The 26172-nt window shown below is 38.9% G+C and overlaps 1 protein-coding gene across 4 annotated transcripts in view; it reads left to right on the forward strand.

The window, feature by feature from the left end:
- Positions 1–26172, forward strand: part of CCDC192 (coiled-coil domain containing 192) — a 211715-nt gene that overhangs the window by 39137 nt on the left and 146406 nt on the right. For all 4 annotated transcript variants that reach the window (XM_019831645.3, XM_045058581.1, XM_045058565.1 and 1 more), the window contains exons 4-5: positions 19735–19866; positions 20988–21044. In XM_019831645.3, coding sequence (XP_019687204.2) covers positions 19735–19866; positions 20988–21044 — 189 coding nt within the window. The remainder of the gene's footprint in view (positions 1–19734; positions 19867–20987; positions 21045–26172) is intronic.

Raw genomic sequence — 26172 nt, forward strand, 5'->3', positions numbered from 1 at the left:
ACAGTTTCACAATGGAACCCAGATCCAGAGGTCTCCCAGTGCAGAGCGACTCGGCAGGGCAGTTCCTGAGACACTTCCTCAGGCAACAGTTTTGGCCCATGTCTCTCCCATTCATCAGCAGCTTCTAGTTCCCAGCTCCTAGCAGCAGACCCAGAAGAGCCCAGGCTCCACTACTTGCTAGATTAATGACCTTGGGCAATTTATATAATCTCTCTGAGTCGCAGCTATCTTATCTAAAAGGGGGTAAACAAACTGGTATCATAGGGCACTTGTGAAGAGGAAATGAGACAAGTGTATCTGGCTCTTAGTAGTTTCCCAATAAAGATTCATTTATCTCCACTTTTAGTGGTCATAACAAAACTATATAGGGGCTCCTGGGTGGCTCAGTTGGTTAAGCCTCCTCTAACTCTTGACTCCTGATTTTGGTTCAGGTGATGATCTCTCTCCTTTTCCCTCCGCACCTCCCCACTACCTCTCAAAAGAAAACAAAACTGGGTGGTTCTCTGTGTCACATGTCATGGGCTAACGTGTGTGTGTGTGTGTGTGTGTGTGTGTGTGTGTGTGTGTATAAGGAGCTTCTTTTTTTACTGGTGTGTCTCAAAAAGTTCGAAAGACACCCAAGTTGCAACATAGCAGTTCTTCAGCATTCACCCTCTTAGAGTCTCTCAAGCAGGAAACCTCCCCTCCCACCCTAGTTCCCTTGTCCTAGCTTGGCTCTCTCAGGATTGAGCTTTCTCTTCCACTCTTTTCAAGGTATTCTTGTGGTAAAGGGACTTTAGTCCTTTAACCTTTTCCATCCTTTCTGCTTCATCTCTTGGGTCTTTTATTTCCGCCCATTCTCTGATTTTGCTCAGAGTGGGAGCTGAATGGGCAGTGGTGGTATGTGGTCATTGCAGGGTTTTATGGGGAAACTGAGGAATGGGGGAAATCTGTGATCATTCCTTCACCAGGGAGGTGAACCCACTAACAACTACATAGTCAGAATTAGCTTCAGGTGTCTTAGGGATACCATACCTAGAAAATATTGGTTGCATATGAAGTGTGCCATACACTCTAGCTAGTAAAGAGATGTGATTTGATGCAAGAGCTAGGAGGCTCATGACCTGAGCCAAAATCAGGAATTAGAAACTCAACTGACTCTGCTACCCAGGCACCCCATCATGGTTCCTAGTCATAAGAACATATGGTCATAAGCCAAAACCGTTTAAAAGACATTTCCTGGGGTGCCTCAGTTGGTTGAGCGTCTGACTCTTGATGTGGGCTCAGGTCACAACCCCAGGTTTGTGGGATCCAGCCCCAAGTTGGGCTCTGCACTGAGTGTGAGCAGGCTTAAGATTCTCTCTCTCTCTCTCTCTGCCCCTCTTCCCCACTTGCGCGCGCGCGCGCACACACACACACACACACACACACTCTCTCTCTCTCTCTCTAAAAAATAAAAAAAAAATTAGAAAATAAAAGAAGTTTCCTATTCAAGCAGCACTGAACAAAAACTTATCTCAGTTCCCAAACTGGAACCTGGAGAGCTCTAGCCAATTGCTGGGCACTACCCCCCAGAGTTTCTGATTCAGTAGATCTGGGGTGGGGCCAAGGATTTTCCTTTTTACAAATTCCCACTCTAAGCTGAAGTTCCAGGCCTCATCCAAATCTGCGGGCAAAGGGTTCTCTTCATCCCTGTCCCATGTCCCAGCAGCAAAGAAACTGATTGAATCAATTAGGATTAATCTTGGGTACATAAAACAAACAACCCCCCAAAAGAGTGGCCTAAACAAGACTCATAGAATATAAGTCTAGACACAAGCAGCCCAGGACAGGCCTGGTAGCTTCACAACCCTCAAAAGCCTGGGCTTAGTCTCTTCATGCATTCACAAACACGGCTTCCAACATCCAAGATGTACTTGCAGAGGCAGCCATTCTATACACAGGTCAGGCAATACGAAGAAGGAAAAAGCAAATGCAAAATAGGGCAGACAAGTGCCACCTGTGCAACCCCTTTTAAGAACTTTTCTCAAAAACTCAGTTAAAAAATTCTTATATCCCTAACCACTGCTATTTACCTGGGGCTAAGAAATATGAATATTTAGCTAGATGCATTGCCACCCTAGGAGTATGAGGATTCTTTTACTAAGAATGGGAGTATTGGAGATTAGGCAGGCAAATGGAGATCTCTGCCTTGCTCATCCAACCCCTTAACCATTCTGTTGCACATAGTGCTTTGTCCTGTTAACTTCAATGTTCTACATCTGGATATCAGGTTTTCCAGCGCCGTTTGTTGAAGAGCTGATTCTTTCTCCTCTGAGTGGCCTTGATAGCCTTGTCAAAATCAATTGTTCATAGATGTATGAGTCTGTAGACTCTCAGTTCTGTTCCACTGCTCTGTACCTCTGTGACTTTCAACAGGGACTCTGGTTGGAAACCCCAGGTAAATTTTTGAGTGGAAACTTAGATTCGGTCTTCTGGGTACTTTACCAAGATACTTTCTTATTGTGAGAAGGTAGTGGACCTCTCTTATTTATGCAATAGCTGGAGATGGAATGAATCGTCTAAGTGATCCTTCACCTTAAGCATTTAGTATAGCAAGCAGGCAAGCAAAGACAAAAGACTAGTATGTTTCACTCTAATAACCCAAAATAATTCATCATTTTATACCTAAGACTCTAAAATAAACTCCCATTATTTGCTTCTTAGTATTCAATCTATATTTTCTTTAACTTTGGGAATAGAAAAAGAATAGAGATCTTCAGCAAGTTTTTAGAGGCTAGATATGTGTTTGAATGGCTAAAAGTGATTCAATACATACTGAGACTGCTCTCCCAAAATGTTCTGGTTCTTTTTTCATTGTTGAAATGCAACAGTAGATCCCTTGATGTCAAGTTTATTTGAAATAAGTAATGTGCCCTTGGTAGGAGTATTCATTTCTGCAAATGCTCAGAAATTATGCTTGATGTGCCAATCTGAAATCATGAGTTTTTGTGAATGAGTTTTTGTTTCCTAATCTATTTAGAAGTCTACTTTAATGCCATAAAGTCACAAGCAGTCTGTTTAACCTGGAATGGGTTTCTTTACACCATGAAACCTAGTTACTGGAAATTTCATTTAACACTTCGCTTCTGGTTGATTTTACAGCAGAATTCCCTCTTAACACACAACCACATTCCCTCTTACTGAAGCAGATGCCAATTCCCCCCCACCGCCCGCTTATTGGATTGTTGGGCATTAAGTGAGAGCTTCAGAGAATGTAAGGGAAAAAATATGAGCTGGTGAAGAGATGTGTTGTTTTGAATAGAGTCAGGCACAATGAAAAATGGGCTTCTGTTACTATTGTTGTTACAGGCGGGACACAGGGACTGCTGGCCTGTTACATAACTAAAGACTTCCTTTTGCTTATAAATGTCAAGATCAAATAGAGGTCAGTTTTAAATAGCTGACCGGGCACTAATAAATGTGACTTTCTTGTCTAAGAAAAAGCAAAATGCCTTATCCCTTATGAGTCATGGCTCCGCTGATAAGAACAGGTGTTTTTTGTGTGGACATTTTCTTTATAAGGTTTCGCAGAGATGGTAAACTTTTACTTTCCTTAATCTTTATAAGAAAATTAGTAAATCAGGTATATGATTTTGGTAAATTATTCACTTAATGTTTACTAAGCCTGTACTGTGAGCAAAGCATTCTTCTAGGTACTCCCATGTATGTTAGCCAAAGGCCCTGGAAAGTCTTATCCCCATTTTTCAAATGATGAAAGCTCTTTTGTGGGACTGCAGTCCCTTACCTGCTCTTTCTATACATTTCTTCCTTGGTGACTTGCCCTAAAGCACACAATGTGCCAAGAAGAGCAACCTCCTCATCATTAGTCCTGATTTTCTTCATGATCCCAGACCTGACCATCCAACTGCCTACTGCATAGTGCCATGCAAGTTCTCATTCAACTCAAAATCTACCTGTTAATTAGCTTCCTGCTTCAAATTTGTTCCTTCTCTCAAATTTGTTCCTCCTTGTCCCTAAGCTGGGACAGGTGCCCCCAGCCACCCTGTGGTTCATATTAGAAATCTAGACAGCTTTGATTCTTTCCTTTTCCTCATTCCACACATCCAGTCAACTGCTAAGCATTATGAATGATGCCTCTCAAATAGTTCTTGAATACATCTTCTTTTCTCTATCTCTCCCATCATCGTCCTGGTTCAGGCCACCAACTGCAGAAACTTTCCTTATGGTCCTTGTTTCATTATGGTCCTCAGTACCACACCCAGAGGGAAGATTCCACAACGCATATTTCTCCTTGGCTTAAATCTTAAATTAGTCCCCTTACACCATCAAGGGCAAATCTATATTCCTTAACAGATCCTTCCATCATTAGTAGTCAGATACCCCCTACTTGTTTCTCCGGTTTAATCTTACACCACTCCCTGCATACCACGTTTGATTCCTTGTACATGCCATATTCTCCCTTACTTTTCTCATTTAAGAAGAAACAAAAGGCTTTGTTCCTCAGAGCCAAGTTTTATTTAATATATTCTTTTCCCTCTGCTTCTAACTATAATTGCTCCCGCTACTTCCTCTTACCCTCTTTCCCATTATCCACAAAATCCCAACAAACTCCTATTTTAAGATCTTCAATTAGATGCTCCTTCCTCAAAAATGCTTTTCTTCTTCCTTCAAGTTTGGGTTAGATGTCCTTCATAGGTTCTTTCATAGTCCATCACCCACTTCCCCACCACCACCAATTATAATTACCTTACTTTACCATATGCCTCATGGAACAAGTCCCGACAGTGACTTCCCTGAAGTCTCAAATCAAGTTACAATCCATCCACTTTATCTCTCTGATGTCAAAGCTCATGTCCTTCCCAATATAGCAATTTGAGTTGACTGATAGGCAATGGGGAACCTTTAAGTAGGGCATATTCATATTTGCACTTAAAAATTCTGAGAGTACTCATAAGGACAAATTTGTGAGGAGACCAGAGCCAGGCACATTGGTGTGTAGCTCTTGAAAAAATTCAATTTGGAAATGGTAAGTGCCCATCAGTGGTGAAGAGAAGATAGACTCAGGAAATACTTAAGAGTTGGATTTAGTGATTAACTAATGGAAAAGTAGTACCCAAGACAAATCTCAAGCTTTAGGTGACTGGGTGATCAACCGTTACCCCAACTACCTTAATATTTGAATCATTAAATATTAAAGGTGATTCATTTCCTTTGGAAGGGTCTATGTAAGCTCAATTTGCCCCACGTATGTTCTGGATTCTTCTCAAAGCTTTGTAATTTGGATTTCCTCACTTAGGTCTTATGAGTGTTGTAGTCCTTTAATATTACATCAGACCCTTGATCTATGTCTTTGAAATAGGTTTTTCTTCTCATTTGTCAGTTCCTGGGATTTTAAGGTGAAAATATCAGATGGCCATGTGGTTTGTGTATGAAGATCTTATTTATTAACCTCAGGAACAGTGTAACGTTTAAACTCCAAGTTGTATAAATGCAAGTCTCTTGCCATCATTGAATGGATGTATAGTCACAGGGCAGTTCTGGACATTCCTTAGAGGATGTTCAAAGTCAAAACTATGAGCATAATAATACTAACAGATTATTGGCATTTTCCATTATCGTTCTTTAACAACTAGATGTTTCCCAGATGTTACAAGAAAAGATTGAAAGCAGAGCAGGTATGTGAAACCAGCTGCCCTGTATTAAACTAGACATTGAGGAGGTCAGGGAAGAAAGGGAAACTCCTGAGAGAAACTCAATAATGGCAGAATGCGTTTCCCCCAAGCCAGAGAGCAGAGTCAACTCTGAGTCCGACCAGCAGGGGGAGTCTGAGCTCTGTTCCATGAAAGAACTCCAAGAATGTGCTGGAACTTGGACAGACTGGGGGTATCCTAGGAACGAGTCAGTCCTAGGCCACTACAGCTGTTGACTTTAATTTCTCAGAACCTGATATTATTGTTTTTTGACTTTTACATCCAAACATTTGACCTTTATACCCAAGTCAATGATTAATTGCCTCACTTTTTCCCATGTCTCATTTCTCTCTGATATTCTTATCCATTCATAAGACCCAGAGAGTTTTTTTGGAGATTAAAGAAATCTTAGGAATCTCTGTGCCTGCAACCCTAACTTTATATTTCAATTATTGATTGATCTTTGGCAAATATTTCTATTTTCACTCAGAGCTTAAACTTTCCTCTATTATTCAGAGTTTCTTTCCCCCCAAAACTTGGGGGTGTTAAAGGTTGAATTATGTCCCCTCCAGATTCAACTGTTGAAGTTCTAACTCCCAGGACCTCAGAACATGACCTTATCTGAAAGTAGCGTTGTTGCAGATGTAATTTGTTAAGATGAGAACATAGTGGAGTAAGATGGGCCCTGAATCCAATATGCCTGGTATCTTTATAAAAAGTAGAAATTTAGACACAGACATACCGGCAGAAAGTCACAGGAAGACAAAGGCAGAGACCAGGGTGATGCATCTACAAGCCAAGGAATACCAATGATTGCTAGCAAATCACCAGCAACTGAAGGAGAGGTGTACAAGAAGTTCCTCGGAAGGTTCCTTAGAAGGAACCAACCCTACTGACTTTTTAATCTTGGGCTTCTAGCCTCTAGAAATCTGAGATAATAAATTTATGATGTTTAAGCCACACAGTTTGTGGTACTCTTTTACAACAACCCTAGCAAATTTATATAGGGGTAACTATGCTTCTAAATTATAGGCCTTTGCAGATCTATTTTAAGATGTGCATGAACCTAGAAGTGGCTGGAAATAGATTTTTAAAGGCAGAAATATTAATAAATGTAAAAGTCTGTTTTGTCCAGGATGGAGGTAGGATGAGGAATGTGTTGTTTGTTTTCAGCTATAAAACTGAAACGAGACAAAACCAGTTTTGTGAACTAAGTGTATCTTCAGACATAGGGGTTCCTGCCCATTCCACAGGTAGAAGAGGTAATTTATAAAGTGCTTACATCTGTTATTTATTGCCAAAGAATTTCATAGTTTTTAGTACTAGTCCAAGTCAGCTTACAGAGCATTTAGCACAAGGGAAGCCTTTGTTTTTAAATGAAATCACTCCTCTCTCTGTAGTATGAGCTCTGCAAGATTTGTTGAGACTCAGTTTGTTTTTGAATGACCCTGGAAACCCATCCTGCAGTATTATTTGCTGTGTGTCTGTGTGTGGGTTGTGTCGGAGATCTAGGAGAAAAGACAATGAGAAGAGATAAAGATGAGAATTCAAATTAATTAATGGGGTGGTTTCCATAATTGCACTCTCTGATGGATTGGGTGGATGATGAGAGTAAGGGAAGTCTGGAATATATTTGTGGCTTACACATATAGATGGGTGATTCAAGACAGAAGTCTGGGGAACATATAAAATATGTGGACTTCATTTTGAATACATTAATTTTTAGATGACTAGTGTACATTCAGGTGCCAATATTAAGTAGGTTGTGGATATACATATACTTTAGCCTGAAGCTAAGTGGTTGTATGTAAAAAAAAAAAGGGGGGGGGGAGTAACCAACATGTTTAAACTATGGCACCTAGGGGTGCCTGGGTGGCTCAGTTGTTTGGTCAGTTAAGCAGCCAACTTTGGCTCAGATCTTGATCTTGCGGTTCGTGAGTTTGAGCCCCACGTTGGGCTCTGTGCTGACTGTGCAGAGCCTGGCGCCTGTTTTGGATTCTGTGTCTCCTTCTCTCTCTCGTCCCTCCCCCACTTGCACTCTGTCTCTCTCATAAATAAACATTAAAAATATTAAACTATGGCACCTAATGGCTAGTGTTTAAACCATAGCATCCAATGAGATCAGCTGGAGAATGAGCATAGATAAAGGAGGGAGTTGGGCCCAACAACCAAACTCTGAGGTTGCAATATTTAAAGAATTGAAAGGAAAAAAAAAAATGTTGCCAAGGAAACTGAGAATCAGGAAGAAATCCAGAGAATCATGTCCTGGAAACAGAAAGAGGAGAGTGTTTCAAGAAGTACTTAGATGGAGTACTAAGATGTGTAATATTTGACTGGGAGATTGAATGAGATGGCTAGAAATCTGTGCATTATGTTTGGTAAAATGAGGATCTAGGCAATCTGGACAAGATCAGTGTCAATAGCATAGTGGAGGGCAGAAGGCAATTTAAAAAGAGATTAGGAGAGAAATGTAATTCAGAGTAGTCTTCTTCCCAGCCCCTGGGGAAATTTTTTCCCTGTAGTTTGAGACAGAGAGAAAAAGAAAGAGAGAAAGAGAAGGCACGCCAAGGATGGTGAAGTGAGAGAATTCTGAGAATCTAACGTAAGACTCAAGAAGTGCCTCTACTTTCTAGTTAAAAAACCAATTAGTTCTCTTTTTAAGCCAATTTGCATTGGGTTTCTGTAACATAACCAAAAAGGTTCTGACAAATACAGGAATTTGGTGACATACTCGAAACACACACTCAGTACCACTCCCCACCAAAGCAACATCCTCTAGATGTTTTCTTGATTGTGGTCACGGAAGAAAAGGACAATGAACATTCCCAGGGGTCAGAAGCAGACACAAACACATCAGAAACGTTCACTCACTGCACGGCCAGGACAGGCCTTGTTACCTCTAGCCAGTACAAGGTGGTGTTTGCAGTGGCCAGTGACAACTAGACGTTGTTTCTCCTTTTCCATTTTTTTAAAAAGGAGAATTATATTGTAAATACCCTGTTTTTAGGGAGGGGATGTTTTCTATTTAATCTTTAGGTATCATATTATGATGTGTCTCATCTGCATGCGATTGAGGGAAAATGCACATAATTTGGAGATCTAAATGTGGAACAAATGAAGTAACTTGATATGACTCTGGGTTATCTCCTTTTGGTGGAGAGGTGAGTGCATTTTAGGATTCATGTAGAACAGATGCATCATATTATGCAGGTACATTTTGGGAAATGCATATGCTTCTGAGCATAATGGTATAATTGTGCTTACTTAACACCTACAGCATGGACTCGAACTGGCCTCTGTTTTTATGTCTCCCTTTTCTGGAGAAATGTTTTCCCTGGCTCCAATCTTATAATAATTCTGTGGTTGTCAATCATAGTATTCTTACCTACAGGAAATGATCATTAAGCACATGACCTACGTTCTAATCAATTATGGCACTCCATTTTCCTGGCCGTAAAGACTGACCCAGGGGAGGTCACATGAACTAAGATGGGCTAAACAGAGTCCTTTTTCAGTCTGTTGCTAGAGGAAAAATTGTCTTACTATTGAGGTCATGAACCTGGAAGGCTTTAGGTAACATTTCTTCCCACTGTGTGAAGAAAGATTGTCTGCACTGGGAAATAATGAGACCAACATAAAGGCACAGCACCAAGATACAGAGGTAAAAAGAGACAGAGTATGATTACCTCATCTGAGTTTGTGGATCTAGTTGTGAGTGAAACAAAAATCTACTTCTGTGTCCCCAGTTATATAAGCCAATAGTTTTTTTTTTTCCTTACAAAAATCGTTGGAATATTCTAAGAAAGTGACAACAGGGTAGGTAGGCAACTATTTTAAGAAAAGTCATTATTTTAAGCTATCAATGCACATCTTTTGTTCACGAGAATTACTATTAACATGTTTATATGCTAAAAAGGATCGACCAGAAAGGGTGAGATAGATAATGCAGAAATGAATGGGGGTGGGGGGGGGTGCGCAGTTCAGAAATTACAGGGGTCAAGGCTTTGTGATCTAGAAGATGGGCTTCAAAGCCAAGTGAAAGGGCTGGGCTTTGACAAAAGAATATCCTCTCCATTTGTTTAATAAGGATGCTTTTCCCAGTTAAAGTCGTATAATAAGGCCAGCACAGAAGAGCCGTGCAAAACATAAGTTTATGTGCAAAACATAGGTTTTGAGGTAGAACAGTTCCAAGTTGGTTAATTCAGTGGCTCAAGAAAGTCACCAAGAACAGGGGTGCTACCCTTTGCCCCATCATCCTTAGTGTTAACTGTGTCCTAATTCAAGAATTAAATGCAGTTAAAAGATACTGAAAAAAAGAGACATACTTCCTCCCATGGGTCTTTAAAAAAATCTGGTAAAACCCTTTTCCTGGGGCTCCAAGGGCCTCTCCTGGATGGCAGGCTCATGCTTAAAATAATCTTTCATACCTGGGAATGAGACCAACATGGCTGGTTTAGTTTAATTGTGATTCATTCCCTGGAGCTGGACAAGGCCAAGCTTCCCTAAACACATGGCTGCTAGCTAATCCAAATTGGGTGCCTGGTAGCAGGGGATAAATGGGTAAACAACTGTCGGGAAACAGATTAGCAGTGCCTGCTGCAGTAAGGTTCATAGAGTAAGGCTGGTGGGAAGGTGAGGAAGTAGCCATCTGGCAGCTTCTAGTTCTTCAGTAAATTATTGATGAGGTAGCCATTTGGGGTGAGGGGGGAGAGTGGAATTTTGAAGAGAGAGAAAGTAAGAAATGATATTTGAGGAAAGCATAGAGAATCACACTATCTCGGAAAAGAGGAAAGAAAATTTACTAAAAGAAAAATAGAATGATATTTTGATTTCAGGGGAGGGGTACTCAACACCGAGGTTTATGTTCACTACTTTAAAATGAAAACGGTCAATCCAATTTTGTTAGTTTTCTCTAATAGCATTCAAGGAAATGACATAATGCTAATAATTTCCTTGACCGCTGACAGCTAACTAGAAAGTCATTTTATTTTGTGAAAATCAGATAACATACAATTAACCATTTTGAAGGATGAAATTCAGTGGCATTTAATGGATTCACAATGTTGTGCAAACACTACCTCTCTCAAGTCTCAACACTTTTTCTTCACCCCAGAACACTTTGTACCTTTTAAATAACTGCTCCCCACAAACCCTCATCCTATCCTCTAACAACCATAAATTTCCTTTCTGTCTCTAAGGATATACCTCTATGGATATGGATATTCTTGATATTTTGTATGAAAAGGATCATACCGTAGGTGACCTTTTGTGTCTGGCCTCTCTCATCTAGCCTAATGCTTGTGCCGTTCATCCAAGGTATAGCAAGTATCAGTACCTCATTTCTTTTATGACTGAATAATATTCGTTATATGTCTACAACACAGTTTCTCTATTCCTTCATCTGTTAATGGACATTTGGTTTCCATCATTAAGCTAGTATGAATGATGTTGCTGTAAGCATTTGTATACAAGTTTATGGGTAGATGGATGCTCCCACTTCTCTCAGGTGCGTATCTAGAAGTGTAATTGTTAGGTCATATTGGTAATTCTCTAACTTTTTGGTAAACCACCAAACTGGTTCCCACCACAGCTGAATTATTTTATGCTCCCAAAAGCAATGTACAAGGTCCCTGTTTCCCCACATCTTCACCAGTACTTTCCATTTTCCATTTTTTAAATTATAGCCATCACAGTGGCTTTGAAGTGGAATCTCATTGCAGTTTTGACTTGCATTGAACAATGCCATGCTCTTGAACTTTTTCCTTTTCTTTCTTTTCTTTTCTTTTTTGGAATTAGGAAACATTTCCATGTTTTCCCACACAATTATTAACCAAAATTACAAAAGCAGATGTATAAAGTCACATATCAATAACAAAAAAGGAAGGAAATGAAACATATGACATCTTGAAAATTTCCACTGGCTAAAACTCTTACAGGTGAACTGTGGTTGCACAACAAGCTATATTCATTCCTGCATTTTCTCAGTAAGTTCTTCCTTATATTTGTTAGAATGATTCACTCTCTTGTTCATCAGTTGAGATTTCCCACTCTTTCTTGACTCAGTTTTGTTAATTTGTGTCTTTTTAAGAATTTTCCCATTTCATCTAGATAATCTAATTTGTTGGCATCCAACTGTTCACAGTACGTTCTCCTAAACTTTTAAATTTCTGTAAGGTTGGTAGAGATGTCCCTACTTTTACTTCTCTTTTTAGTTATTTTTGCCTTTTCTCTCTTTTTAAAAAAGTCAATATAGGTAAAGCTTTGTCAACTTTGTGGATCATTTCCAAGAACGAACTTTTGGTTTCATCAATTCTATTATTTTTCAATTCTCTGTTTTGTTTATCTCTTCTTAGTCTTTATCATTTGCTCCTTCTACTGGCTTTGGGTTTGGTCTGCTCTTTTTCTTTCAGGTGTGAAGTTAATTTGGTGATTGGATGTGTTTTTGTTTTGTTTTGTTTTGTTTTAATGAAGCTGTTTTCAGCTATACATTTCCCTCTGGTACTGACTTTGCTGCATCCCCCAAGTTTTGGTATGTTGTGCTTTTCTTTTCATTGGTCTCTAAGTATTTTCTAATTCATCTTTTGATTTCTTCTTTGACCTGTTTATTCTTTAAGAATGTGTTGTTTATTTCCTTTCATTTTCAAGGTTTCCAGTTTTCCTCTTGTTAGTGATTTCTACCTTCATTCCATTCTAGTTGGAGAAGGTACTTTGTATAATTTGAATCCTTTTAAATGTACTGTGAATTATTTTATGGTCTAAATGTGGTCTATCCCAGAGAATGTTCCATTTGCACTTGGGAAGAATGTGTATTCTGCTGTTGTTGGGTGAATTCTCGTGTATATGTCTATTAGGTCTTCTTAGATTGTAGTGTTGTTCAATTTGATTTCCTTAGATCTTCTGTCTAGACATTCTATCCATTATTAAAAGTGGGGTAGTGAAGTCTTGAACTACTCTATTACTGTTTATTACTAATATTTTCCCTTAAATTTTGTTAGTTTTTTTCATATATTTGGGAGATCTGCTGTTTGGTGAATGTATGTATATAATTTTGATTAAGTGGCACTTACCAATATACAATACCCTTCCTTGCATTTGGTAATAATTTTGATTCAGCATTTATTTTGTCTGCCACCCTAGCTCTCTTCTGGCTACTATCTGCATGGAATATCTTTTTTCATCCTTTCACTTAGAACCTATTTGTTTCTTCAAGTCTGAAGTTAGTCTCTTGTAAGCACTGTATAGATGGATCATGTTTATTATCCATTCCACAAATCTCTTTTAATTGGTGGGTCTAACCCATTTCCTTTTATTTTTTTTTCAATATATGAAGCTTATTGTCAAATTGGTTTCCATACAACACCCAGTGCTCATCCCAAAAGGTGCCCTCCTCAATACCCATCACCCACCCTCCCCTTTCTCCCACCCCCCATCAACCCTCAGTTTGTTCTCAGTTTTTAAGAGTCTCTTATGCTTTGGCTCTCTTCCACTCTAACCTCTTTTTTTTTTCCTTCCCCTCCCCCATGGGTTTCTGTTAAGTTTCTCAGGATCCACGTAAGAGTGAAACCATATGGTATCTGTCTTTCTCTGTATGGCTTATTTCACTTAGCATCACACTCTCCAGTTCCATCCATGTTGCTACAAAGGGCCATATTTCATTCTTTCTCATTGCCACGTAGTACTCCATTGTGTATATAAACCACAATTTTTTTATCCATTCGTCAGTTGATGGGCATTTAGGCTCTTTCCATAATTTGGCTATTGTTGAGAGTGCTGCTATAAACATTGGGGTACAAGTGCCCCTATGCATCAGTACTCCTGTATCCCTTGTAACCCATTTACTTTTAAAGTACTACTGATAATGAAGGATGCACTTCTGCCACTTTACTATTTGTTTTCTATATATCTTACTTCTTTCTTACTCTTAAATACTCCAATGATGCCTTCTTCTGTGTTTGATTTTTCCCAGTATATCATTTTTTTGGTTGTTGTTTTTTGTTTTTAAATGTTCATTTTTGAGACAGTGTAAGTGGGGGAGGTGGGGGGGAACAGAGGATCCAAAGCGTGCTCTGCACTGAAGGCCGTGTGCCCAATGCCGGGCTTGAACTCATGAACTGCGACATCATGACCTGAAATGAAGTCATACACTCAACTGACTGAGCCACCCGGATGCCCCCCTTTTATACCATTTTGATTCACTTTATTTTGTATCTTTTTAATTTATTCGCTCCTATAATGTGTGTGTTAATGTGTCTGGTAGTATCCCACAGGCCCCTTAGATCTCTTCATTTATCTTCCCACTTTTCTTTTCCTGCTCCACAGGCTGGGAAATTTCAGTTGGTCTACCTTCAAGTTTACTGATTCTATCATCTGCCGCTTCTATCTCCTGTTAAACTCTTCTAGCGAATTTTTCATTTTAACTATTTTTCTTTTCAACTTCAGAATTTCTAATTAGTTTCTTTTTATAATTTCTGTCCCTTTTATTCATATCTTCTCTCTGCTCATACATCACTCTTGATTTTCTTTACTTTTTCTCCTCATTTTTTCTTTCAGCTGTTTGAGCATATTTAACACAGTTAATTTAAAATGTTTGACCAGGGGCACCTGGGTGCCTCAGTTTGTTGAGGGCCCGACTTCAGCTCATGTCATGATCTCGCAGACCATGGATTCGAGCCCCCTGTTGGGTTCTGTGCTGACAGTTTAGAGCCTGGAGCCTATTTTGGATCCTGTCTCTCCCTCTCTCTCTATCCTTCCCCCACTCATGCTCTGCCTCTCTCTCAAAAAATAAAATAAACATTAAAAAGATTAAAATATTTGTCCAGTAAGTCCAAAATTTCAATGTCTGAGTTTCTTCAGGTACAGTTTTAATCGTTTTTAAATAAATGCACCATACTTAACTATGTGAGGTTTGCAATTTTTCATTGAGAACTAGACAAGTATTGTAATGTGGTAACTCTAGAAATCGGATTCTCCACCCACTCCTCTCTAAGAATTGCCATTGTTGCTTGTTGAAGACTGCAGTTGTATGTTTACTTAGTTTTCCTAATTAATTTTCCAAAGATTATATTTCTTTTCACATGTGGTCACCAAAGGCTCCTGTGCCATTATCTCTGCAGTTAGCCAGTGACCTGACAGAGATTTCTTTCAATGCCAGTCTCTTTCTTCCTCCAGTATTTTCCTGGATGCAGGTGTCCTACTAGACTCCAGAGTCCTGAACTGATTGGCTCTGACAGTTCTTGCCAGCTTAGTAGTTATTTACATGGAAGGACCACCATGCCATCTTCTGTGAAGTCCAAGTCATTTTGCTTTAACCACAATCTTGAATACAATTCTAAAATATATCAGTACCCTTTCTTGACTCCATCAATAAACTGTACAATGGATAAAATTTTACCTTTCTTTCACTTTTAGCTATATTACAATACTTTTATAATGCTTTTTTACTTAACTTTGGGGTAAATATTGAAAGTTGAATTTTTTTTTTTTAGTGGATTTACACAGCCTTGAAGATATGACATGGAAGTTGCTTCTTTGTTTTACCTAATTCTGAAGACAAATGTTGTTGTTCATACTTTTTAAGTCATTTCTTCCCTCCAAACTTTTTGACACTATTGGTAGAAGAGAAGGGGATCTGCTTGGCAAAAAGAGTCAGAGGTAGAAAATGAGGCTTCCAGCATCCTGTGAACCTATGTTCCAGCAAAAGTGGCTAACTAGGGGGCACCTGGGTGGCTCAATCGGTTGGACGTCCGACTTCAGCCCAGGTCACGATCTCATGGTTCATGGATTCGAGCCCCACGTTGGGCTCTGTGCTGACAGCTCAGAGCCTGGAGGCTGCTTTGAATTCTGTGTCTCCCTCTCTCTTTGCCCCTTCCCTACTCACACTCTGTCTCTCTCTGTCACTCAAAAATAAATAGACACTGAAAAAAAATTTTTTTAAAAAGTGGCTAGTTAGGATATATGAAGATTAGTCATTTCAAGAACAGATGTCCAGTATTTCTAATCTCTTTTTGTGAGTAGATACTAAGTTGGGCTAAACTTTTTTTCTATCCGTCCCCAAACAAGGTTCTACTCTATAAAACCAAGCCATTCTTATGAAAAAAGAGAAAAAAGAAAAAAAACAAGAAGAAGAAGCAATGACCAAGGTCCCCAGAGTTTTAAAATTCAATTATGGTATTTTTCAGGCTAACTTGGATTTCCTTTTACTTTGATGCCTTTTTTTTTCATCTCATAATTTGAATTTGGATTTAGGCAGCATTCCTAAAGGCTTCCTGAATTGAAAATTAGATATTAAAAAGTCCTAAAACATCCATCAAAACAATGGAGTGAAAAAAATGGCAACTAACATCTTGTGACTCAGCAATAGAGCACAATCTTTCAGACGGTGCTAAAATAGAATAATAAAAAAAAACTGATGTATAATTTTCATTTTATTTTATTTTCTTCTCATCTCTTTTCTCTTCTACCCTTTTGGATTATGAGTCCTATTTGATGGGTTATTTTCAAAGGGGACTCAGTATCACCTTATGCAAATAAATAGTTTCATCATTGTAAAATAAAATGCAACAAGAAATTACTAGATCTTGCCCCTAATGTATCCATATATGGAAGAAAGAATACGATCCCTGTATCAGGCTGCTGTGAGGTGATGATACATACATATGAGAATTAAGTTTATAAAATTAATAAGTGGAATGATCTTAGCAAAGATTGCTCTGGACCAGTTTGAGTGTGTCTTGTAAGTTTTGACAGAATTCTCCATTCCTCCTTCTGGGGAATTTACAGTCCAGTTTGAACACATATGACTGGAGAAATACTCTGTAAAAACATAGCAACATAGCATATAAAATCCTATTATGGGTACCAAGGTCCTAGGGTCCGTGAGTTGTAGAATTGAGACTAACACATAGATCCCTGACTCCAAGTCAAGATTTCTTAGAGGAAAGCTAAGCCTGAGGTAAATATATCTGAATCAAAGGGATATTGAGACAAAGACCTTTTATAAGAGGGCAAGAAAGAGATGGGGTTGATGTCTATATAAAAAGGAAGCAAGATGTTAGGACAGAATTCTTGAGTTTTAGGAAAAAAAGACAAAAATTTTCTTTCAGTTAAATAGGTAAACATGTGAGAAATAATGCTGAAGGCCATGTAGTTATTGGAGGGAAAAACCACAGACCTCATCTTTATAGGCAGCCTTAGAATTAGGGTTGGAAATAATGTAAGACCCAGAGTTGGAGGCAGTCCATTGAAGATCCAAAACCAACCTCTTCTTATTAGCTATGGGCAAGCTAATTCACTCCTAAAAGCATCTAGTTTCTTATTCTTTAAAGTGGTTATAATTAATAAAAAATATAAACCAAACTCCTTATAGAGTTTTGAGCATTGGACTAAGGTAGCTTGTGTACAGACAGCACCCAGAATGAGTGGTATGGTGTAACTACCAAATAAATGTTAATTACTGCTGTTTTTCCATAGAATTTACTTATTTGTGGTCAAGAGCATGGGCCTTTGGAATGTGACAGTACATCAGTAGAATGCTTATGGTAGTAAGTAACAGAAAATTCAATTTCTAGATAATAAGGAAACTTATTAGCTCACTATGTGTGAGTCCAAGGTAGGATGTGCTTCAAGATTTGTTGATACAGTATTTCAATAATGTTGGTCACTCTTCCATTCAGAGTGTAGCTTCATTATATACGGGTTTCCTGGATGTTTGTAGGATGGCTACATCAGCATTCACATCTGGTAGGTGAGACAGAATGCTTCCCCCAATCATCAAAATTCCTGCTGAGCAGTACGAGTGGATCACATATCCGCATTTATTAACTGTGGCCAAAGAAAAACCAGTCTCTGATTAAGACTTTGATTCTTGAACCAATGAGCAGAAAACAGGATGGGATTTTCATGATTCTCAGGTCCCACTTCAGGAGCTGGGGTCAAATTTGGGCTTTAGGGAATCAGACCCAGTGCCCACTAGTGAAAACCTGGGCTGTAACACATAACTCGCTATGTGCTTGGGCAAGTTACACAACTTTACTAAACTTAGTGAATTCCTTTATCTGCAAAAGGGGAATGAAGATGAATTCAGATACACAAATAATAATGAAAACAAAAGGTTCTGCAGAAGGCTTGGTGTATAGTAAATACCCAGTAAATTGTTAGGGTCATTACTATTATTCAACTGTATACTTTCATATTACATAATAGTTTTAAAATTCTCTGCCTTTCTGGGTAAAGTGCAAGCTTTTTGAGCATATAAGCAATGTCACTCTCATTTTTTACCTTTGAAGGCTTACTTTTAATAAATGCCCAACATATTTCTATAACAAATGAGTGAATAAATGAGTGTTGAATGAATGAATAAAAGCTTGAAAATAATAGAAGGCAGATATAAAAGAAAGACAACCAGATGGGAACTGGATGAGTTATAAGTCAGGTAGAATATGGGAACAAAATTGACCAATCTGAGAAAGACTGCATTTGAGAGAAAAAAAATGCCAGATGTAGAGAGGACTTTTCCCTAAACACTAGAGTGGTTGTAGGAAGTAAGTGAACCGAATACAGTTTGAGTTTAGGGTAACCAGCTCAAAGGTGTTGTGATGTCTTCAGACACTGTGTTTTATAGTTTGATAAATATTTGAATAAGACTTTTATCAATACTGTAATCTAGAGGAGGTAGAAGAAATAATAATAATAATAATAATAATAATAATAATAATAATAGTTACTAAGTACAGGAAATATTTCAAGCATTATTCTACATAAACTCATATAATCCTCAAAACAAACCTGTGAGTTAAGTACTATTCTTTTCATCCCCGTTCCCATTTACAGACTGGAAAATCAAGCCCGTAGAAACTGAGAAACTTGCCTCAATCACATAGTGTTTAGCCATTACACTCTGTACTGTGTAATAAAATAGAAGGGTGCCTGGAACAACCAGGCTACATCTCCAAGCTCTCATGTACTCGGTTGAAATTTGTCACTGTCCATGAGGAGCCCAACAGGTCTCCAAGGTCACTGAGAGCTGAGAGGCACAGCCAACAGTTTATGACATATGTGTTCCCTCTGGCTCTCACATTGTGCTTTTATAATCTCCAGAACATAACAGAATGGCTGCGAAGCACCAACTAAACAAATAATTGCAAGTGAATGATTGTGTGGATCAATGCCACTTTATATATGACGTTCCCGCTTTATTTCCGTGACGGAGCAACTTCTTTAGGCTTCCCCATTTGGTAAATTAGCTTTAAAAACTTACTGCGCTTTTCAAGATGAGACAGCATGCTTCGCAAGAATTTTTGGAATAGTATGAAAGAGATACTTAAAGGTAATTCATGCCTCCAAGGACACACTGGGAACTGGAATGAATACAAGGTGTGTGTCCCTTTCCAGAGACTCTCAGAATTGTTGCTGAGCTATAGAAAAAATGCACAATAAGCTGTCTGAATGAAAGGAAATGCTAGTCCAGGGGCTCTCCAAGGGAATTCAAGAATGAGACACTATCAAACTCCCCTTTCCTCAAGAGGAATCTACAAACAGTAAAACAAAGCTCATCATCCTTAGACATTTTCTAGTGATGGTTTAGCCTAGATCTGCCTCCAATCAGACTTTAACTTGAAATTCCTACATTTCCCTTCAGCTGCTTAAAGGGTGAACATGCAAGGGTGTCGGTATTCCTATTTTTTCTCAAGAGCTGTAGGTCCCCCAAGAGTTAAGTTCCAAGAACTATATACAAAAAAACAGTACAGAATGCACATGTAAAAACAAAGTACATTCTTGAAACATAAAAGGGTGAGCATTGAGGCTGTTGCATTAGAAATCTCTCTGCGTGTTGTAATTATGTAGTCTCATCTCTTGCCCAGAAAGATCTTTATTACTGAATATAAAGTCAACATTATTTTATTTTCTCTCTATACTAATCTTTTTCAGCTATGAGGAATATTCCAGAAGCCATTTTCATGTTTAATAGATATTGGTGGCAGGTAATTCATGTATCAATTAGACTTTTGAAAGGAGCTTTAAAAAAATCACTGTACTTACATGCCCTTACAAGAAATGTCTTTAGCTTGCAGCCTCTGAAGGAACAAAATCAAGACTGCTTGAGCAAGTTTCCTGGCTGGAGGAAAAACTAGGGGCTCTGGATCATAAGGAAGACAGTGGTGAGCCATATGAAAAAATGGTTCTTGCAAAAGACCAGGTAGGTTGGAGAAGAAAAAAATAATGTTTATCTCAAAAAGTTACCTAAACTTCTATGAAATGACAATTCTGCAGTCATTTCTGGCTAGGTTGGAAGTTCATATTTAAGTTCAAGATGGTAAATAATATTTGTGTCGGCTAAATAGAACTACTCCCTGATGAATATTCACATAAAATAATTAATTTTGTTAGTAACATCTTAAAAGTTTGTTTGATATGTATCCTTTGAATCATATTATATGAATATGCTATTTATTTTGTAAGTGGTATTAACTATGCAAATGTCTCCTCATTAAAAAAAATATTTCAATGTTTATTTATTTTTGAGAGACAGAGAGAGACAGAGGGTGAGTGGGGAGAGGCAGAGAGAGGGAGACACAGAACCCGAAGCAGGCTCCAGGCTCCTAGCGCTCAGCACAGAGCCTGACAGGGGGCTCGAACCCACAAACAGGAAATCATGACCTGAGCCAAAGTCGGACGCTTAACTGACTGAGCCACCCAGGTGCCCCCAAATGTCTCCTCGTTTTTAAGGTTGAACTTAGTCAAGGAATAGTTTCTTTCAGTGTAGTAAGATGAGTGGATCAAAAATTTGGCATATGCTTTAATCAATTATTTTATAAAACGTTATTAATCTCTGAATCTCTGGGCATTTACATAAATTTTTTTCTTGGTCAACTCAAATGGGTTTGTAACTACCTTTGAGATATCTATCTATCTATCTATCTATCTATCTATCTATCTATCTATCTATCTATCTATCCCTATATATATTCACATAAAAACATATGTATATGTTACAAAAACAGTATCAGACCCATCTGATACCATATAGATATGTATATATGTTATAAGATAAGTTGGCATTACCTTCCGTACATCAAGGAAACATTATTTTCCTACTCATTTCCTAAGTCTTAACATATTTGTGTTCTTTGTTGGTGGGCTCTTCATAGAATCAAAGGGAGATAGGGATGGGAGCGAAGATTTCTCAATGATGATTTCCAAAGCACCTAGCAGAGACAGTGCTGCCATTCACAGGATTTGAGAACTGGCATATATCTGAAATACTTTATATTAGACGAAGAGTTATACATTTTGTTTCTAAATGTGTCTCCTTTTCAGTGCATTGAGAAATTACAAGCTGAAGTGAAAGCTTCCCAGGAGCAACTTACAGCCCATGTAAGTGTTTTTCTCCTTTTTTTTTTAATCCCTGCATTTATACCACTGTTACCCTGGGAATGAAGGGTAATTCCTCAGAAGTTAAAACCATGGTCTTCTTGCTGCTAACCAAATCACCAGGCTAAAAATCAGTATTGTTATTGCCTCTACAAAGTTGCTTTTCCATAAGTAGAATTCTGATTTATGCTCAGGATAAAAATTACAAAACTTATCTCTCACATACAACCAGATGGTCTAATCGGGTACCATCAGGATAAGAGAACCAGAAACTAAGGGTAGAAAGACGTGGAAACCAGGCTAGTGGAGTGAGTGAAGAGAAGTGGAAATGACTGGCACATCGAATACACGCCTAGAAGAGTGCTTCTTAAACTTCAGTATATCAAGAATTACTTAGAAAACACTTAGAAACAAATCGCCTGGACATTCTGTTTTCTGCATGCCTAGGATATGACCTGAGAACTGACAATTCTAGACGATGCCACATTCAGGTAATGCTGATGCTGCCAATTTTGGACCATATTACAAGCAGCACTGCGTTACATGTATTCATTCTGCCCAAGTCTTGTGATTTTTAGGCAAATTACCATATAAACAAATCAGGTACACAACTGTTCATTTTCCTTGCAAGTACTCCCCTGAGGGAGACTCTATGAACTCCTAGGGTATATTTCACTGATATTTTAGCCTATCTTCATGCAGAGAGCAACTAATGAACATCTGCCACAATACCCTTGTGTGTTCACACACATAAACCACCTGTCACCCTGCCTCTTTCCTTTCCCAAGGATCTGAGCAATCCCGATGCCTCAAAGACTCGCTCACCTTCTTTTCAGCAATCTTCTCTATTTATCTTGGGTGCTAAGAGATGACTTATTTTGAGAGAGACAGAGAGAGTACAAGAGAGGATGGGGCAGAGAGAGAGGGAGAGAGAAAATCCCAAGCAGAGTCCTCAGGGTTCAGTGCACAGAACCTGTCACTGGGCTCCAACTCACGAACTGTGAGATCATGATCTGAGCTGAAATCAAGAGTCAGATGCTTAACAGACTGAGTCACCCAGGCGTCCCAGGGGGGATGACTTCTTGATCAAGAACATTGGCCAGCCAGGGGCGCCTGGGTGGTTCAGTCAGTTAAGCTTCTGACTTTGGCTCAGGTCATGATCTCACGGTTCATGGGTTCGGACCCTGCATTGGGCTCTGTGCTGACAGCTCAGACCCTGGAGTGTCCTTTGGATTCTGTGTCTCCCTCTCTCTCTGCCCCTGCCCCACTCACACTCTGTCTCTCTCTTTCCCAAAAATAAACATTAAAAAAAAAAAAAAAACAATGGCCAGTCATGTTAAATGGCCAATTTGAACCATAAACTTTTCAGACCCATTTGAGACCTGAGGGGCTACAGTCCAGAAGTCCTGCAGAAAAAGTCTGCAAAATAACAAATTCTGGTCACCATCCCTTTGAAATTTGAAATGAGCTAATCAGGATAAAATCACAGTAAATGCCTTTTTTTTTTTTCTGGGATAGACAAAAGCTAATCTGCTTTTAGCTCTGACCTCAGAATGTCTTTCGGCCTTGTATGTCCAACTGACCAATAGTAAAAATGATTAAAGCCTGCATTTGTGACATGGTGACATATTCAAACACAAGTATATCTCATTAGCTCAGTGTTCTGTTGCAGATGCCTCCCCCAGCTGACCCTGAGGGTGACAGATAATTACTATTGCCAGAGGATGTCTCCTCATGACAGATTGATACCTACAGCCATTCGCCCAGGGTGGGTTGAGTTCAGAAATTTTTTAAGGAGAGCAGATTGTTCAGTAAGGTTCTGATATTAGCTTCCAGCATCTCTTCATGAAAAGCTGATTAAAGAAACATAGTCACAGACGCCTTCAGGAAATTCCTGTGGTGTCTTCCTCCATTGCCTAGCTTCTGCAGATTCTATTCCTGTACCATGCTGTTCCTGGCCCAGGTTTGTCTGAGCTGGGATTTCTTTCTTGTATTAGGGTATTAACATCAACAACTGAGATCTCTTCTGTGTAAGTGCTCCATGTTCAGATTTTAGCAGTGTGATCACAGAAGCTTTGCTTCAACTCATCAAGAAGATTTAAATGAAAATATTAGTTAATAGTGTTTATGAGAGTAGATTATGTGTCTAACTGTGTGGTACATGCTTCACCTATTTTCTATTTTAAATCTTGACACAACCCAACAAGGTGGGCATTATTTTCAGGTAATAAAACTGAATAATCAAGCTTAGATCACTTGTCACACATGTCAGTTCTGAAACCCATGCTTTTGCTATTACAGTTTGCTGTCTTTCCAAATTATGTTCTCCACATGCCATTTCACATATCAAATGGTGTTTATAGAGGTTCTTTCTGCAATCTTCCTTCTCTCTCCATTCACTCTGAGTGATTCATCAGTTCATAATGCTTCAACTCTCACTTCCATGCAAATAAACAACCCCCACCACCCCCATCAAATTCTTTCTATCTTAATCATCCCCTAATTACACCTCCTTAGTGCTGTAATGAGCATTTCTTAAGACAGTGTTCCTGAAAATAACATTCCAAATGATGTTAAGAGGTATTCTGGAAAATAAATGGGAGAGACATTGGAAATGAAGTTAAATTAGATGGGTTTAGTTGTAAGACTTACCAGTGTATAATCAATCTTAAAGAAAGGGCAATAGTATGTTGTTTTCCAATGACCATAAATGCTGATTTAATCACACAAGTTTGGAGACTGCTAGCATATTGCATCAAATGAAAGCACTGTGCTTGCTAAATATGACTTGAATATCTTGCTGACACCCTAGGCTCAGCATATACAAAGTCAAATTTATCATCTTCTACTCCTATCTCTTAAATGTGCCCCTCTTTTTGAAAACCTAGTCACTGCAAATAATATCGTACGACTGTAATTTATTCTAGATCCAAACTACCAAACAGTATTAAAATCCTACCTTTCTCTGTCTTCATTCCACGTTTAGTTAGTCGTCAGGCTGTGAGTATGTTTCTAAAAGTTATCTCACTTTTGTGTCTGCTCTGCCATCAAACTGCCCTATCTCTAACTCTTCACGATCATCTTATATCTTACTGCTACTGACCCCACATTATGAACATATTCGAGTTCAGGACCTCCCACTGTTCCTCACCACAACCCAAATCACCACGTAGCCCTCTTGCTTTCACACCATCAAGTTCTGTTTGCAGAGGAGAGAAAGGATAAAATCCATGCGTGAGTCCGCGGGGTGGGGGCAGAAAACCAAACAGAGCCAAAGAGTAACACTGAAAGGGAGGATGAAACCATTTGGAGTACCAGAGAAGAGAACAGGGAGTGAAGGACCAAGGTGGTAGAATGGAACTCTGTAGATGGGGAAGGGTCCTTCTGGAATAGGACACTGGAAGTTTCTTGGAAGTTTTAATATTGAGAATACAGTATTATTAATACTAAGAATACATTATTCAAGTATGAACTTGAATCGCCCTGTTCAGGAGTCATGTGTAAAGTGTGGAATGTCTGTTCAGACCATACCTCCTAAACGTAACACTACTGTAGGATATGATCGTGTAGTAGTCCACTGGCTTCCCTGCCTCTACTCTGAAAGAGGTTTCCAAAGGACCATCCCTACCCCCTCGTCTCCCTCTTTCTTTCCCCAGCCTCTCTCTGCCTCCCACTGAATGAGCCAATAAAATGGCACTGCTGTCTCTCTTTACACATCCCATGTCAGTTGGTGCCCTGTGAGTTTGCTCTCTGTGTTGTCTTGGTTTTGGACTATCCTTCCCTCTGCTCTTTATCCAAATAATTCTTACCTTCTTGCAAGACTGATATCAGGGATTAAGCTCTCCCTTAGCCCCCAGAAAACCTTTTCTGGGCTCTGACAGCCTCTTGTATATACAACTATTTTAGCTCAAAATACTACTTTTTATTGACAGTATCTGTTGATATTTCTGTCTCCTACTAGACTTGAAGGTCACTGAGGGCACCATCAAGAATGGTTCTCTGCATCCATTATCTCAAGTAGAGGGCCAGGCACATTGCAGCCACTCAATACATTTGCCAAAGTGAATTGAATTTTTCTCTAATCATGTAATTTCCCCTATTCCAAAGCCTAGAGTAAGACAATGGTCGCCCATTACTCCAGAACAAAGTCCATCCTCCTGACCGTGGCATTTATCACACTGAAAATGAGAGCGTGTCCCCTTTTCCTTCCTGCTCTGTATCACACATCTATGACTCCCAGGAATGCCCATGCATTCCTGCCCTAGGGGTTCTGCTCATGGTTTCTCTCTGCCTGGAATGTCTGTCCCCACCAACAATTTTAATGAAGAATGACAGATTTTCCCCATTCTTCATCAAAATTTTTCCTTTCAGGAAGTTTCTCCTGACCATCAAACCAGAAGTAATCTCCCTTTCTTTGGCACTTTCATAGCACATCTCTACACTTCTTTTTTGTTACTTGTCACACTATGGCCCACAAGAGAATTGAGTGATGAGCTAGCTCTTCCCCAAGACTGTGAGCTCCTGGAGAACAGGGAGCAAGTCTGTTTATCTTTATGCTTTGCATAGTGTCTGGTTCAATGCCTTGTTCATATTTCACTGAAGTGAATTACTAAAATGGCTAAATTAAAAATAAAGTGATTTTTGCATTGATAGCCTGCTTTGAAATTGTATTTCTTAAAAAAATGCCAGTTACATAAGGTGCTACTGTAACCTGAAATTGATACTTTCAAGGTGTAACATGGATGGGACAAAAGGTAATGATATCTTAGAATGGAAATAGAATGAAAAAGCAGCAGCAAAAGTAAACACCATTCTGGGAAACCCCTATTTCAAAAGAAGTAAAAAGAACACCTAAAGGAAATGATGATCTTTACACGAAAAGTAACAACCTTGCGGCCTCCTTTTATTCAGAGTTCACTTGTCTAAAACCCAAGAGTTGAACTATATTTTTGTATAATTAAATTCATAGCTATAAAATGGAGAGAAGACAGAAGCCTAAACATTTCAGACTGAGTTGTCACTGCTAATATTTTGAAGGTTAAAATCTCATCGCGTTAACTTTATGTAGTTACAGCTTATACTTCTCAAAGATTACAAACTGTCATGAGTGCACACATAGGTACCTACTCAG

The sequence above is a fragment of the Felis catus genome, chromosome A1, assembly GCF_018350175.1.
Source record: "Felis catus isolate Fca126 chromosome A1, F.catus_Fca126_mat1.0, whole genome shotgun sequence".
Taxonomy (NCBI): Eukaryota; Metazoa; Chordata; class Mammalia; order Carnivora; family Felidae; genus Felis; species Felis catus.